This window comes from Musca vetustissima, unplaced genomic scaffold (assembly GCF_032173495.1).
Source record: "Musca vetustissima isolate MV318-11 ecotype Yass unplaced genomic scaffold, APGP_CSIRO_Mvet_v1 utg66989, whole genome shotgun sequence".
In the NCBI taxonomy this organism is placed as follows: domain Eukaryota; kingdom Metazoa; phylum Arthropoda; class Insecta; order Diptera; family Muscidae; genus Musca; species Musca vetustissima.
This window is the reverse complement of record NW_026888749.1, coordinates 49,069-67,283: the sequence shown is the minus strand read 5'-3', so window position 1 is coordinate 67,283 and position 18,215 is coordinate 49,069. Positions and strand designations below refer to the sequence as shown.

General features: G+C 32.9%; 1 protein-coding gene across 1 annotated transcript in view; it reads left to right on the top strand.

The window, feature by feature from the left end:
* Positions 1 to 18,215, top strand: part of LOC133336583 (frequenin-1) — a 54,992-nt gene that overhangs the window by 29,787 nt on the left and 6,990 nt on the right. Inside the window, exons 2-5 of the mRNA XM_061544864.1 lie at positions 4,026 to 4,050; positions 4,154 to 4,202; positions 8,131 to 8,220; positions 13,355 to 13,433. Coding sequence (XP_061400848.1) covers positions 4,026 to 4,050; positions 4,154 to 4,202; positions 8,131 to 8,220; positions 13,355 to 13,433 — 243 coding nt within the window. The remainder of the gene's footprint in view (positions 1 to 4,025; positions 4,051 to 4,153; positions 4,203 to 8,130; positions 8,221 to 13,354; positions 13,434 to 18,215) is intronic.

Below are 18,215 nucleotides of genomic sequence, written 5' to 3'. Positions count from 1 at the left end.
TGACGTTCAATTAAACATATGGAACTGGAGATTATAACTAAGGTTAAAATTCAAAGTAATGTAAAGATAAACATCATCAATTTCGTATTTAGTGCCAGAATAGATGACTATCAATCAATCGACGGCTTAATATATTCCCAGTCCAGAATTTTACGATCCCTCTTTGACCATTCATAAATTATTGTGTGATAATATAATAATAAGAGTGCGCAAAAATTCGCTCGCGAATGATTCAAAGTAAATTATTTTCGTTTTGTGATCATTTTAAGAATGAATTTATGGCGATAAATTCTTTACCAAACGAGCATTCACCAAAAAATGTTCGCACACACATTACAAAAGAATAAGAGCATACAACAACGTTATCATTCTCGATAAATTGAAAACATTCGAATTCTCGCCCGTGAGCATTCGTGAGAAAGAGTGTATTTTAATCATTCTTGGCACCCTGATAATAATTGGTCGTTGAAATTTCCTTGTCAAATTTTTAAGAAAAAAAAAAAACAGTGAGCCGTCCAGTATAATCTGACGGGGCTGACTATATGATACCCTATACAACTACCACTAAACTCAAACTTTCTACGGATATATATTCCGAGCGTGGACAATATACTACGATATTTGCAACTTCATGACCGATCAGAGGTTAACAGCATTTTTTGGTATCATGTTTTCACATTTTATTACTTTACACACAAAAGTCCCGGTTAATTTAACCAATCATTACCAAAATAGCAATTCTAATTAGTTGGCCAAGTTTCCATCTTCGTGTAAAATTGTGATGTTCTGTTTATAATAGTGGTCTCCAGCGCGACTAGAAAACCTGACAAAAATAAAGTTTTCGGTCCTTTTTATACTCTAAAATTAATCTCAACCTCGCCGATTAAAACGTCGTTCTTGACCATAACTGGACTTTATTTTACCATTTCGATGCCATCAGACTAACGACAATGAAACAGGTTTAACCATTTACACAAAGCTGGATTCATCAAGAATCTCGATGTTTTCGTGACACACCATTTAACAGAAAAAAAGTAGGATGGATCGAATTTCCATCTACAAAGCCTTGGCCAAACGGAATGAGATAAATCCATTTCTTATACATATGATGGCTGGAGATGAGAAATGGATCACATACAACAACCCTGTGCGAAAACGGTCGTGGTCAAAGAGCGCTGAAGCACCTAAAACGGTGGCCAAACTAGAACTAACGGCCGGGAAGTTTCTGCTATGCATTTGGTGGGACTGAACCATATGCTCAACCGCTAAATTCTGATCTCTACTGTCAACAAATGGACCCTTTAAAGATATCAATTTACCAGAAACGGACAGATGTGGCTAACAGAAGAGTTGTCGTGTTCCACCAGGATAACGCTATCTACAGTGACTCGTCAGAAACTGCGGAAGCTTTGTTGGGAAGTTTTAATGCATCCGCCATACAGTACACTTGGCACCAAGCGATTATCATCTTATTCTCGAATTGAAAAATTTATTTAATATTAAAAAGTTGGTATCTAGGGAGGATTGTAAAAATCGACTACCAGAGTTTTTTGCAATTGGAGAGCGGGACTTTAAAAATGACAACAAATGATACAACAAAACGGTGCATATTTGACCCAAATCGAAAATTCCGAAGCATATTAAATAAAGTCGTATAGTTCATCGTTTTTGCAAAATAGTCAGGCTGAATCCCAACTATTTTTTAGTGTAGAATGTATGGCATTATCCGCCTTGGGGTAAGGCAGGGAAGACTATAGTTTCTGATCTCGATACTGATCCTCATTAGTTCCGTTAGTTTTTTGTTGGGATATTCTCCCCAGAAGCTATTTATTGCTTCTTTACAAAAAACCTTTTTATACTCAAATGCCTCTTGTGACAATTCGAAGTTCTTACGTTACCACCGATACAAACTCAATGAGAAGTTCGTTTCGTTGGTGCCCGACTTCGTGGTCAAGAAGGCATTTGCAGACAACTACATTTCCCACTGCTATGTGTCGTCAATTTGTACAACAAACTTACTGGTTTAAAATAAAATACTAGTTAATATTCGACCACATACATTCGATAATATTTTTTCTCCCTTTCCCGAAGAAATCATAAAAACACAGACACTAAAGACACATTTTGTATTCTTCCTGCCCCGCATATTGTATAGATAAGAGTCGGTTTTTGGTCCACACGTGGCCAGAACCGAAACTGTATTAAGAATTCTTTGTTCTTCGGTGAATAATAGACTGCGGGGTAGATAAATCTGCTCAGCTTGTCGATATATAACCATACACATATTGAGTGATGGGTCTATAAGCAATAGTTTGTGGTATTTCAAATTATTGGGACCACACACGATTTATAATACACATTTAAAGTATTTTTTATATTTTATACAAATTGAAGAATGTCTTGAGATTGACTTTTGCTACAAATTGTATGACAAACACAAAACATAATTTTTAACATTCATTGTTATATAACAGACACAATTTCACACATTAGATTCCCGAAATGTAATCTTATGAATGCTTCTCATTGCATTTCCAAATATTTGCATTTAAATTCAGTACCAGTTGCCACAGCAAACGTGCGGTTTTATGCATTCGTATATTATTATACACACAATTTCACATTTGTCACAGTATGAATATAAATAAGACGATTAGGGTGAATTTTTCCCCAGTTGACTTAGAGCTAGAGGAATAGAAACAAGCCAAATAATAATTTATTATACTAACTGACATAAATTAGTATTATAATGCAACTAGCAGTCATTACATTTACAAATTTAAAACAATACGAGCATGCTTTGCATTGCATACATTCAAACGAAATATTTTAGCTATTTTTCACATAGTCGTCGGTTAGATATATATCCCACCTAATATTTTACTCTGTCAGATAGTCAGCCAGCCAGCTAGTCAGGCAGGGTGTATTATTTGCAATGCAATATATTCACGTTTTAAGCTTTTCAACAAAGCGATACAAAAGTGACTGAACACAAATACAAACGACAACACTGCGCTCTGGATGCAATCACAACCACATATCTTGGAGTGCACATTTATTTTTGTCAAGTGGCAGCCAGCGGTTTTGTATCCTCCTCCTCCTCCTCCTCCTTCGCCATACATCGTGAGTTGCCTTGATAAGACTTATTTTTCCATTCATTTCAAAAATTCTTTACCATTGTTTTCTATTTACTCTCAGCAACCGGGGAGTGTTTATCTGTGTATTAGTATGCCAATGACAATGGTGATGGAGGGGGTTGCTGATGATGATGGCAGCAGGATATGGTGTATTTGTGTATCTCTGCATATGCAAGTGATGAGAGTGCTTGTGGAGGTGGCGTTGCTGACTGCTATTATTCCAAACGATTGCAATGATGCAATTGATGCCACCACCACCATTAAGTCTGTTGCTGTCGTTATCCTAGATTTCAGCAACAGTCCTCAATTGTTGGTTGTTTGACTGGTTGCTGTTTATTTGTCTGCTGTTGATAGCTTAGCTCGTTGCGTTGCGTTTCGTTTTTTTTCTATTTCAAAATTTGTTTTTTATGGCATTTTGTTTATCTCTTCATTGTTAAATGATATTTTTTTCTCCATTATTTGTTTATTTATTTTTCTTGTTTTTGAGTTATGGGTTTTTATGTGGCAATTCCAAAAAAAAAAAAAAAAAATATTAATCATATCTGCAGGGGTTTTGTTGAATTTTTCTGGTTATATTTTTGCCATAAATCATTGAATGTGTTATTTTCTATTGCATATCTAAAATGGAGGTTATTGCGAAGTTTGCAAAATAAACAAATTTAAGGAGAATTACAAAAACTGGAGACGAAGATAAAAATATAAACAATAGATATTGGTACAAGAAAATGCAACAAAATGTTATAGAAAAAAATGTATTATATACAAAGTTAAAGATGCAATTTTATACCGTGTAGAATTGATTGATTGATTTATGACAGTTATAAAATAAATTATTCAATTTATGTGAACTGTTATTAACTTCATAGTTTCTTCTTTGTTTCATTACAGTCACAGAAAAAGAAATCAGACAATGGTAAGTGAATGAAATACATCAATATTATCGATAGTTTGCAACTATATAATACATTTTTATTACCTATTCAATACATTTAAATACAAATTACTTTCCCATGTAGGCATAAAGGCTTCCTGAAAGACTGTCCAAATGGTTTACTTACAGAACAAGTAAGTGAATAGTTTGTATAAATCATGTCATAGAGCACAGCGTGATATAATAATAAATTTTCAGTTAATTAAAGGAATCTGAAATTGAAAATGAATACGTCAGTTTTTTAGACGGTGAAATGTCGTATAAATTATATAGAATTTTTACTAATTACCAAATCACCATTATGGCCATATTAAACAGATGCATCCTAACAGACGCCACATTTTTAAAGGACCATTATGTGAATGTAAATGTGAACCGATTAAAATAACCAGTAAGGAATGTTCAAAAGTCGGCCGACTATATGATACTATTTATCACTTTGGGTACATACACAAGATGCTCGTATGTACAATATCCTTTAAATAGAATAGACAAAGCATCTTTGGAGGACCATTGAAATGGAATCGGACGAAATTAACTGAGTACATAGATATTTGAGCTAAATTAAAACAACCCATACACATACCAATCCCCGAACAAAATATGTGCAGGATCTATATATAAATGGACGTATTTGAGTAACCGTGGCATCCACCATTTGGTATGCTGCAACACAGTGCGTTATCCAAAACTTATCTCGAGACAAAATCCAATACCCGTTGTTCTAGGTTCGTTTTTGTATGTTGTGCACTAATTCGTCCTAAGCAGACAAACTTTAGTTACTTGATACATCATTTTGATGAAATCGGATGGAAATATATATAGAAGCTATATCTAAACCGTCTTCAATCCAATACGCCATGCAATATTTCATGTAAAGCGAACAGACATATGCTCCTCCATTTGCACCATTTGCATAAAATCCGACGAAGATATATATGAGGGAGCTATATCTACATCTGAACCGATTTTAACAGCAAAATATTGTGCAACTGGAACAGGTTCTATGGTGCACCATTTACCTCAAATGGGACTAATGTATATATGTGAGCTATATTTAAATCTGAACCGATTTCCAAATTAATAGAAATCATTCTAGACTAAATTCCATACCCGCAGCTAAATTTCGTGAATATAGAACAAACAGAGACTCCTCGGCGCGCCATTTACATAAAATCGGAACATATCTAAATCTGAACCGCTTTCACAACATTTCGCGGACGTCAACTTGCAGTAATTTCAGGGCGCTGAGCAAAATGTTGTCTCAATCGGACAAACATTCACGGTATTGTGCACCATTTACATAAAATCGGACGAATCTATATATGGGAGCTATAACTAAATCTGAACCGATTTCAAAAAAAGTTCGCTTTTATCAATCTGGGCCTAATTCAGTTCGCTGTGCAAAATTCTGTCTCAATCGGACCAACATTGGTGCACCATCGGACCAAAATTGGTGCACCATGTACATAAAATCGGACGAAACTATATATTAAAGAGCTATATAAAAATCTGAACCGATTTCAACAAAACTTCGTATAAATAAATTCGGACCAAATTCAGTACGCCTAGAGTTGACTTTTTGGTGCTCCATTTACATCAAAACGGACGAAACTATACATGGGAGCTATATCTAAATCTGAACCGATTCCAACAAATCTTCGCATACATCAATCTGGACGTAATTCAGTATTCTGTGTAAAATGTTGTCTCAATCGAAACAATATTGGCAGTATGGTTCTCCATTTACATAAAATCGGACGAAACTATATATGTGAGCTATATCTAAATCTGAACCGATTTCAACAAAACTTAGAAAATATCAATCTAGGCCTAATTCAGAACTTTTTGCAATATTTTGTCTCAATCGGACCAATAGTGGGAGTTTGGTGCACCATTTACATAAAATCGGACGAAACTATATGTGGGAACTATATCTAAATCTGATTCGTTTTCAACAAAACTTCGCATACATCAATCTGGACCTAAATTAGTACTCTGTTCAAATTTTTGTCCCAATTGGACCAATATTGGGAGTTTGGTGCACCATTTATATAAAATCGGACGAACCTATATATTGCAGGTACATATATCTGAATATCCTGTTTGTTCACAAAAATACATCGACGGACGGACGGACAGACGAACATGCATAAATCGAATCAGAAAGTGATTCTATGCATATTCTTAAAAGGAACCATCGGTCTATCTCGATTCCCTTTGCCTGTTACTAACATATGCACTAAGGCATAATACACTGTACCACAGTGTGGTGAAGGGTATAAAAATGAAGTAAAAACGATCGTTTATACCATTTACAATTTACCATTAGGGAGCGCTTTTAGGAAAAAAACTCATGTTATGATAGAGACGTGAAAAACCCAAAACAGATGCGTGGAAAGATTTTTAAAATTTTGAAAATATATATATCATCAAAGCTACCAATGTTATAGGTTTGGATTTAAAAAAAAAAATAAATTTTCAAGTACTACTCAGGTTCATGGGCCATTGACTACTAGGATTATAGACGTGGTCTTTAAAGAAGATTTTTCTAGGATTTTCAGGGTTATAGACGTCGATTTTTAATGAAAACTTCTTCAAGATAATTCAGGGATATTTTTAAATAATGTATTTTCGAGGACTATAAGTGTTAAAAGGGAATTAAGTTTAAATGAGATGCCTTAAAAATTATATTTATTTTTATAAAAAGATGCAAACAGTTATTTATAAAATTTTTATTATAAGATATCTCAAAGTTTTTTACTTATTTTATTATCTATTCGGCAAAAGAAATTGGAAATTGGAATAAACTATTTCGTATTAGCTGTTTCAATAGTTTTCAAATAAAAAAAAAATATTCCTTTTCAACTATCACGCTGTGCAAATAAGTTTTACCTAAAAACTATCAACATTAAATTGAACAATGAACTTATTTTATTATATGAAACAATATTAATAACAAAAACGTTTCTTATCTTCCTATTTTACTTTTCTTTTACTTCTATTTCTTTTTTTTGTGTGTCTTTCTTACAAAATAATATTGAAATAAAATTTAAATATGAAATGAATTTTTACAACGAAATTTCCATAATGTATTGTGTTGTGGAATATAAATTCCATTCTCAACTGCTGATCACTGGAATTAACATCAACAACTACAATAATAATAATTACGAAACTTCATATACGCAATGCTGGCGTCCAAAAAATATAAACAAAACTTTTTTTCTTCAATTTTTAAAAATATATATTTTGCTGTTTCCGTTTCCTGTCATGATATATTCATAAATGTGTGTTTGCCATTACTTATGTACATATGTATGTGTTTGTTGATTTGTTTATTTACATTATGTTCAACACAATAACAATAAAATCCTGTATCAAAAAAAAAAAAACTCTCTCACACACACACTTTTCAACACAACAACAATAATAACAATATTTGCGACATGTTTGATTAAATGAAATGTTACCACTCGCTATGGTTATAAAAATAAATGTGTTTGTGCGTACATGTGTCCGTCTGCTTGCCTTGTTTGTATGTGGTAAATGGCATATGTGTTTACTTCAACTGCCATTGCGGTTGCTGTTCATTTCTGTGGCAATTCGCTGCTGCTTCTATCCTGACGACGACGATGATGATGATGGTGCCACTCGGATGATGATTATGGTTGGCACTGCTGATGTTTTGAAACGTTCCGTAATGTAACTCATGACGCCATTGCCTGTCATTTTGGGGCGCCACTAAATGCTATGCGTGTATTTGCTATGCGTTATTTAACACTAAACCGAAAAAAACATACAACAACAATAACAACTCTAATAATATTGCACATACACACATAATACATTATCGCAAACACACATACACATATATTCAAACAAATGTGTAAACTGGTTTGTCCTTCTTTCTTTTTGTTTGGATTATTGTTTGATTTAAATTTTGCGTGTGTTCATTTATTCTGTTTTGAAATGTTTTCCTCGCTCTTTGTTGTTTTACCCTCTTTACGTTTTTTTACCATAAATCATACAATTTCCCATTATATCGCTGACGCCTTTAAGGGTTTTATCAAAATCTACAAACAATTCTTCCCCCAAGGAGATCCCAGTAAATTTGCCTCTCTAGTGTTTCGAGTATTCGATGAAAATAATGTAAGTATTGAAATTAATTACTTTAATATAAATTTGATTTTTATTTTTTATATATGCTTTTTAATTTCGATTTATATTAATTTTGTCATCCATTTTTTAAATTTTTTAAAAAATCTTTCAGAGTTCAAATTATAATTTTTCATTATTTTCTGCAGGACTATGTTTGTATGTTTTCATGGATTTTAATGGCTTATATACTTAAAGGATTATAAGTGGGATAAAAAGATTTTTAAAGGATCAACGGGTCTATAGGCTTGTATATTTAAAAAGGAATTTTTGAAGAATCTACTATATAAGTTGATGTTTTTATGGGCTGGCGTATATAAACAGTTTTTAAGACTGTCGTGCTATAATCTTGGTTTTTGGGACAATGCGTTCAAGGACAATCAAAGTAATAGACGTAGATTTTTAAAATAGACTTTTTAAAAACTGTCGGATCTGTAGGCGTAGATTTTTAAAATAGATTTTTTCATCAACTATCAATGTTATATGCGTGGATTTTTTAAAAAAAATATACGCCTACAGCCAGAGCTATAGGCGTAGATTTTTAAAAATATTTTTTTTTTCAAGAACTATCAGAGGTATACAGGCGTGGGTTTATAATGCAGATGTTTTCAAGGAATATCAATGTATCAGTGTAATAAAATTTTTCAAGGACTATCAGTGTTATATAGTCTTGGATTTTTAAAGAAGATTTTTGCAAGGCCTATCAAGGTTTTAGGCGTGGATTTTAAAAGAAGACTTTTTCAAGGAATATCAGTTTATCAGTGTAATAAAATTTTTCAAGGACAATCAGTGTTATATAGGCTTGGATTTGTAAAGAAGATTTTTGGAAGGCCTAACAAGGTTTTAGGCGTGGATTTTAAAAGAAGACTTTTTCAAGGACTATCAAGGTTTTAGGCGTTGATTTTAAAAGAAGATTTTTTCAAGGACTATCAAGGATTCAGGCGTGGATTTTAAAAGATGATTTTTAAAGGACTATCCAGGTTTTAGGCGTGAATTTTAAAAGATGTTTTTTAAGGACTATCCAGGTTTTAGGCGTGGATTATAAAAGAAAAACTTTCCAAGGTCTATCCAGGTTTTAGGCGTGAATTTTAAAATAAAAATTTTTCAAAGACTATCAAGGTTTTAGACTTCGATTTTAAAAGACGATTTTTCCAAGGACTATCCAAGTTTTAGGCGTGGATTTTAAAAGAAGATTTTTTAGGACTATCCAGTTTTTAGGCGTGGATTTTAAAAGAAGATTTTTCTTATAGCCAACCAAGGCCTAAATTTTTAAAGAGGATTTTTTTCTATAGCCAACCAAGGCGTGGATTTTAAAAGAAGATTTTTCCAAGAACTATCCAGGTTTTAGGTGTGGATTTTAATAGAAGATTTTTCCAAGAACTGTCCAGGTTTTAGGCGTGAATTTTAAAATAATTTTTTTTTCAAGGACTATCCAGGTTTTAGGCGTGAATTTTAAAATAATTTTTTTTCAAGGACTATCCATGTTTTAGGCTTAGATTTTAAAAGAAGATTTTTCCAAGGACTATCCAGGTTTTAGGCGTTGATTTTAAAAGAAGATTTTTTCAAGGACTATCAATGTTGCAGGCGTTGATTTTAAATATAGCATTTTTTTCAAGAACTATCAAGTATTTAGGCGTGAATTTTAAAATAATTTTTTTTCAAGGACTATCCAGGTTTTAGGCTTAGGCTTTAAAAGATGATTTTTCCAAGGACTATCCAGGTTTTAGGCGTTGATTTAAAAAAAAAAAAAGATTTTTTTGTCAAGGACTATCAATGTTTCAGGCGTTGACTTTAAAAGAGAAATTTTTCAAGGACTATCAAGGTTTTAGGCGTTGACTTTAAAAGATGATTTTTCAAGGAATATCAATGCTTTAGTCAAGGTTTAGGAATTTGTAAAGTATACTTTATTACTATTGGAGTTATGGGCATGGTTATTAAATAACCTTAGCTTAAGGATTTTCCATGGAATATGTAGTAAGTTTTTGTAAGTTATTTTTTTAAGTCATAAGCGAGGATTTTTCTAGAACAAGTTTAATGGATTTTTTAAATTATGAGCGTAGGCTTTTACGAAGTTATTTGTTTAAATATTAGATTGAAATATTTTTGAGTTTTAAGCCTGATTTTTAAGAAGATTGGACTATTTTTGAAGTTAGAGTTCTTAATAGAAGACAATCGTGAAATGTTGAATATATAATTCTGTGATTTTTTAAGAAGATTTGATTAAGGACTAGCTTAGAGGACACGCGTGGAACATCCAAGCTATAATATTTTTGGTAATGGTTTTAGAAAAAATGTAATTTTGTTCTGATATATTAACAGATTACGATTATGTTTAACGGATAAGCATAATTCTTATTTTTTGCAGGACTATTAGAGTATTAGACATGCATTTTCCTACCATCAGCTTTATTTCTAATGGGGTTATATACGATTTGATACGATGACAAGTTTATCGATTTTATACCGAATTAATTTCTGACTATGAGAAGTATAGTTAAGTATGTCCGTTCGCCTGTCTGTCTATGTAGCGTGCACTTTAACTCTCGAAGGGAATGACCCATCTAAACTTCGTAATATTTCTTAAAAACTTAAATCATGAGAAAAGATCAGGAACATCGATCCACCTCTTTTGGTATCTCCCTAACAGAGTGATTTAAATCCAAGAAATGAATTTACAATACCTTTCGAAAGAAGTATTCTACTTGAACCAATGGTTTCGGAACCAAATATGTGTATGCCAAATCTTAATCATGCCTAAAAATGAGGGCTATGTATTAGAAGGTGTAAAGCGAAAGCCCTAATTTGATCCAAACTTAGCACATCGTAAAATTTTCACCACCTAGATCACACCCGAAGGTGAGAAACATCTTTCCTCACATCCTGACACCCCCCAACAAATTGTGAACATTATATATATATATATATATATATATCGTAATATGTTTAGGAAGTTAATATGATGGTATATATCTACATGCCTTCTCACACTTGTTTACTTGTATAAAAATGATTTTTTGGAATAATTAAGAGAAAAAATAGAGACTTAGGGATCGATTTTTATACCTTACACAACTATGTTGTCACGGTATTATAGTTTTGTGCAGCCCCAAGAGTTTGTGGGTCCTAGACCCTTTTTTAAGTATACCGATCGTCATACCTCGACTAGCTGAGTCGATCTAGACATGTGTGTCTGTCCGTCCGTCTGTCCAATATAATTTGTAAACACGATACATGCCACAGTTATGGACCAATCTTCTCAAAATTTTGCATGTAGGATGGGTTCGTGCCAATGAAGACCCCTATTGTAAAGATCGGTTACGATTTCGGTAATGAAAGGGGCAAAAACTTTATTTTTATCTGATTTTCTGATCGCTCCAGTGGCCGCAGTTATGACCGAAACATCGAATGTTTACATGGAGAAGGGAGTCGGGCCAAAGCATAAGCATGCCTGTTTTGATAAAGATCGGTCAATATTTAGGGGGTCAAATGGATCCTGACTTTGTGTGAAAATTAAAAAAAAGTATTCTAAGCGTATAGATTTACTTCTGAAGGATATAGAAGGATTTTGTACTCGGATATGGGAGTTACACTCAAATATTTACAGGTGATTACGTATTCATATATTGTTTAGTGACACATTACCACACTAGAGGGCGAAAATATAGCGCTCATCGCTTTGAAATTTGGACAAGTAATTAGAGCGAAATATTGCCCAAGCTCAGAATTTAGAGCCACAAAGAGTTATATTTTCATGGAAGTTGTGTAGGGTATCATATGGTCGGCCCCATCCGACTATACTGCTCCGCTCACTGGTTTTAATTTTATCGTTGAATTAAATTTGCAAAACTTTGATTCTATTTTGATTCATTGAACAAGAAAATTTTTAAGGAAGTTTATTTCGCCTAAGGTTATATTTTCCTTTTTGCCTTCTGCTTTCTACCGTAATCTGTGTAATATATTTTCCTAGGTTTGTTTTTTCGGGAGGTTTGTTTCCTGTTATTTAGTTTTCCCTGTGGCGCTTCCTTGATTTATGATTTAATTTCACTTGCAATTCACCAACTAATTACACTGTTTTAGCTTTGTTGCCTGGCGAGCAATTATATATGTATGTAGACAGCAGTAGTGGAAATGGAGGGGAAAGTGTAATGAATTGCAGTTTTTTTAGCAAGTTTACATTAGGGAAGAGTATAAAAAGAATAGAAAAAGAAAATATTTCATAAAGAGGGAAAACTATAAATAAAATACAATAAAAAATATAGATATTGAATATGGGGAAAAAATGAGTGGGTTTTAGTCGTCATCATAGGGAGCTGATGTAGTAGTTTTGTATTAGGGAACTGATATAGTATTGGCTTATTAGAGAAAGAAAATAAAATGTTCAAAACTAAATATTTAAATTTTTAATAAAGAAGAGGATCGAAAACTATATTTTGCGAGAAACAGCATTGTAAGTACCAGTGCTGTTTCCTTCAAGGACTGATGTTGAGGTGAAGAGAGTTAATAACTGTAGGGTAATGATATATTGAACTAATTATTACAAGACCTATTAACATTTTAAAGGTTGTTATTAAGTTCCTTGGAGGTATTCGCGAATAGATGTTTGCTTCTTACGCTTAGAAATTGACTGTAGAACCTCTTTCTTGCAGTTTTTCACTCTTTAGTGTACTGCTTAAAAATTAGTTACTGCTAAAAATTCATATTCATTTTCTATACTTCGTTATTTTTCGTTTCGTCTCCCATCTTCTCCGTTTTTTATTTATTTTTTTAATTGCGTTGTTTTTTTCTTTGTTATAGTTGTTGCTTTTGTATTTTGTTCTTATTGCATTAACTTGGTTATCTGATAAATGCACGTTTGTCAGTAACTCTGTTCACATCATTTATTAGTTTATGGATCAATTACCAATATACCATTTATTCACTTCGTCTTTCTCAACTTGCTCTTTTCCCCTCTTCATGCTTTGCAAAAACATCCGTGTTGCTGTTTGGTTGCCACATTGTCTTGCACCGATTGCGTGTATCTATATGTGTGTTCGTCTTCTATTCATCTGCTGTATCCTGCTGATATCGATGTGGTTAACTGTGTTACATTGGCGTTGCTCCTGCTATTTGGTTGTTCAACCTATACCAGGATGGTTCAATAGAATTTGAAGAATTTATACGAGCCCTGTCGGTAACATCGAAAGGCAATTTGGATGAAAAATTACAATGTAAGTGTGCGAAAAATGTGTAAAAGAAGAAGAAAATGAGAATAACACCACTTATACAATAATATCAGCAACATTGTGAAGAGAAAAAAACAAGCAATTCACAATGTAAATGTAGCATATAAATTATATACCGACACATAAGTACTTGCACATAGTGTAAATGTACATCAAGATCAAGGAGATATGAATATTTTTGTTTTCGGGTGGAAATTTTCCATTAATGAAAATTACATGGCGGAACAAAAGATAATTGTCTTAATTTTTGTGGTTCTTTGTTGAAATTACACCACGTTATAATAAGCAACGTTTCGTTATAAAAGTGTAATGTAATATTGTTGTTGTTGTGTACTATGCTACCGCTAGACCATGAAATGAAAAAATACAAGTATATTATTTTATGACTTTATTTGGCTCGAAATTATATTAATTTTGCAACACATAGTTAGACTAATGAAAATATTTGGGAATTAGTCACCATAGGCACGATCATATTTGCAAGTTTTAAATTTCATGATTAGTCAGAGTCTTTATATGAAGGCAAATCCAATAGTTTCCTTTAACATGCCAACATGCCAGTTACGTTATTTTTGGCAAGCATTTGACAAAAACATCTTCTTGGCAAGAACCAACCATGTTGAGAAACAACTACTACACTAAGGGTTTAGGTAGGCAGTTTATGGGTCTGGGGCAGCTTCGGCATTGGGGCAGCTTCTGCAATTGCCGCAAAAATTGAAATGGTAGTTAATAAGCTTATTTAAATTTAGGGTTTTTTATGTCTATGGGTGCCAAACGTGCCCCATCAAATGCCAAAGCTTCCCCGACTAGGGGCACCTTAGTCGAATTTGACTTTTTTTAACAAAGCTTAAAAAAAAATAAAAAATATTTTTAACTTTCTGTAATATCTATAAAAAGTTCTCATATACATTTACCACCCACGTATATATATTTTGAAAGCCCCATCCGAAGTTTCCAATATAAGGACACCACTCTAAGATCTTTCAATATGAACAGATACAGATGTGAATACTCACTTCGTTATGCTAAAATATAGTAAACACTTCGTTAAGCTAAAATATGGTAACATCGTTTGAAAACTTCGCCTAGGTCCATTAAAATTATGACAAAGAGATTGGATTTTTATTGGTTTTATACCCAAATTCGACCGATACGCTAAGCCATACTGTAATTTGATACTGTAAAAATTGGCCTCATCGTGATCTTAGATCTCATAATTCTTTGGACCAAAATCTGTTTCAGACAATTTGGAGTCGATTTACAAATGTCCATCGGTCTGTCTGGCCGGCTGGTTCGCACGATAACTCTCGAAGGAAGTAACCAATTCCATGCAATCTTTCCACATCTTAAGATTTCTTCTTCGGTCCACTCCTTCTGGCAAGTTCGAAAATGAGGAATATCGGTCCACTCCTTCTGGTAACTCCATCAAAAAGTTGTCTAAATTGAGCAAACAATTTTTTTATAATATAATGCGATAAAGTCAGAAAATTGGATCCATTGGTTCACTCCTTCTGGTACCTCCCCCACAAAATGCTCAAAATGTTCATGAATTTTATAATATAATGCGAACGGACTATCTCTTTTGAAACAAAGTTTGCACAACCTATTATATTTACCAAGCCTAGATTAGGTCCGAAGATGGGGACCATAATTTGAAGCGAATTAAATAACCGATTTAAGCAATATTAAATCCCAAATCTCTTTGATACACATATACCTTATATAAAGCGAATAATTTAACCTGTGTGTAATTCCAAAGTCCGCCGCAAACCATAGACTTGGTGTATATATCTGTTGGCAACACCGACTGACACTTTTTTACTAGGCGATATACAGATTTTCCACCCAAGGAGAACTAAAATTCCGTCAATACGGTTGAAAAATATGCCCATGCCCTAAGTCCTAAAGATGCCGATATTTTAGAGGTGACTATATAGGGCTACGTCAAAAAATGGATCAGTATTGATAAATTTTAGTAAGAAAATTTTATATCCAATGATAAACCAAATACCAAATTACAGTCAGTGGATATGCTGAAACCCGAAATCTACTATAAATCCTCTATAAACCAACATATATCGGACCTTACGGACATTCTGGGAATAATTCAAAGCGGAAGTAATAAGTATATAAACACAGCATTTCGTTGGTAAATAGGCCGAATATATAGGGAAGCTATATCGAAATCTGAACCGATTTCAACGGAACTGTCCACAGGTTATGTTATATTATGGATCTTTGCTCCATTTACTTACTCATTTTTTTTTTAATCGGACGAGATTATATATCGGAGCTATATTCAAATCTGAACCGATTTCATTAAAACGTTACACATGTTACACTACTCTAGATTCAGTACTTTGTGGAAAATTGTGTGTTAATCGGTCTAACTTTGGGTCTTTGGTACAATATGTACAGAAATTTGCACGAAAGTATAGCTATTTCTAAATCTGAACCGATTTCAAGAAAACTTTCCACATTTTAGGTTATACTAACTTCATTACGCTGTGTAAAATTTTGCGACAATCGGCCTAACGTTGTGCCTTTGGTGCACCATTTACTTAAAATCGGACGAAACTATACACTGCGTATCATAACTATAGACGCACCCTTTTAAAAAATTAATTTTTCTAATTTTGTAAAGGTGGGTCTATAGTTATGCAACACCAGCAATTTTGAAAGTGCAGAATTCGGCGAAACCATAAAGAATAAATTAATTATTTTTGTTGAATAATATGTGTTTTTGATCGTTTTATTGTGGACAATAACTTAATGGGTCAATTTTACTTGTCAACTAACATACCAATTGAATTAAGGGTGCGTCTATAGTTATGATACGCAGTGTATAAGGTAGCTATATGTAAACCTGAATTAATTGCAATAAATTTTGACGCACGTTATGTTATGGTAATCTCAATAGGTTGTGCAAAATTGTGTGTCAATTGTCTTAACTTTGGTTATTTGGGGCACCATTTGCTTAAAATCAGACGAAACTATGGAAGATATATGTAAATCTCAACCAATTTTTACCAACTTCAATAGGGTTCGTCCTAGGCCAAATAAATGAGCTATGTCAAATTTCATCCAATTCGTATCATAAATGCGACTTGTTTACTTTGTTTACAATTTAATATGAACAGACGGACAGAAATCCATAAGTCGACTCAGAAAGTTTGCTGTCTCGTTTCATTTTGTCTAGTACAAACATATGCACAAAGACATAATACCCTGTACCACACTGAGGGAGGTATAAAAATGTTGCTGCAGCTCTCCACCTCAGATATAATTCAATTATACCAGCGTATTCTCCAGTCCTCTCAACAATTCTTAGCCAATTTTCTAATATCAATCTCCACCTACATATTTAGAAATATGTAGTTTCCTAATTATAATAAATTTCCTACCAATTTCCTTAAAATTACTTTTAACACTGTACATATCAAACCAATCTGGGGTTTAGTTAAACTAACACATTTGTGTTTTGTTTTTGGCAACTTTTCCCTACTTCTTCCAACCTTCCCCCAAATTGTGTATCGAACTTTCGATTACAAAGTTTACTTTTTCTTGGTTTCCCTTCTCGATCTCATTCCCCTACCACAATTAGGTGTTTTTGTTATGGTTATGCCTCTATTTATTCTAGATTTATTGTAATTGTATTGTAATATGTTTGGTTTGGTTCGGTTCGGTTCGGTTTGGTGCAGTCGTAAAGGTCAAATGATTTATTAAATGATTAATGTCCTACCATTTCTGGTAAATAGCTTTCAATGGCAATTTGACAAGTGGCAATGGGAACGGGAAACGGGTGTGTGTTTGTAGATTTTTGGCAATGTTGAAGGCGTTATTATTTTTCTGAACAATCGGAGAAATTAGAGAAATCAAACAAACAAACAAATGTGCAATTGACTAATGGTTAGGTCTACTCTTTCGAATTTCGTTGCCGTTACCGTCGTTGTTATTGTTGTTATAGTTAAAGATTTATGACTTTGGTACGTTATTATCAATCGTAGTGTAAAAAGTTGGCTGGAGGTTTTAAGAGGAGAAAAACAAAAACCCAATAATTTGTGCCAAAAGTAATTAATTGCTGTGACTGGTTTTATCTACGCATTTTATTTATAAGAAATAGATGGTGGAAAATATGAGTTCCAACATAAAGTTGGGGTTCTTTCCTTAATTAGTTTTACGTCACATTTCTGAATTCACAATTCTTTAGTTTTTTAGTTAAGGGAAATATAACTTTTTTCATTTGTTATTGTAACATGAATGTGGCTCAGGTTCTATAAAATAAACCCTACGAATCACTTGGTTCATTACAAAAATATTATAAGGGACCACTATGATCTAGAGATTCAATTTTTTTTTTGCCATAATTGAAGCAGTGGTTTTCTTAAGCAGTGTTTTTATGAAAAAAAACTTAAAAATTCAAATGAATTTGAATTAAATAAAATAAATCCAAAATAGCGGATCAAACATAATAACAAATTAACTATTTCATAGCAGTTTTAATATCCAAATAGCATGAAATCGTTGGTTTATGTATTATGGGTATAAAACGATGACATACTTTAATTAAATTTGAAATATAGATATAGGGAGTACTGTAATATAGGGGCTACCTTTAATAGTGGAATAAAATTGATAATTTTTGTAGGAAGATTTACCCAATAATAACCCAAAATATCAAAGTACAGTGAATTTGGTTTAAAGGTAGGCTAATATCTTTCAATTTTATCACCAGCATGCTATGTAACCAAAAGTCAATTTTATTTT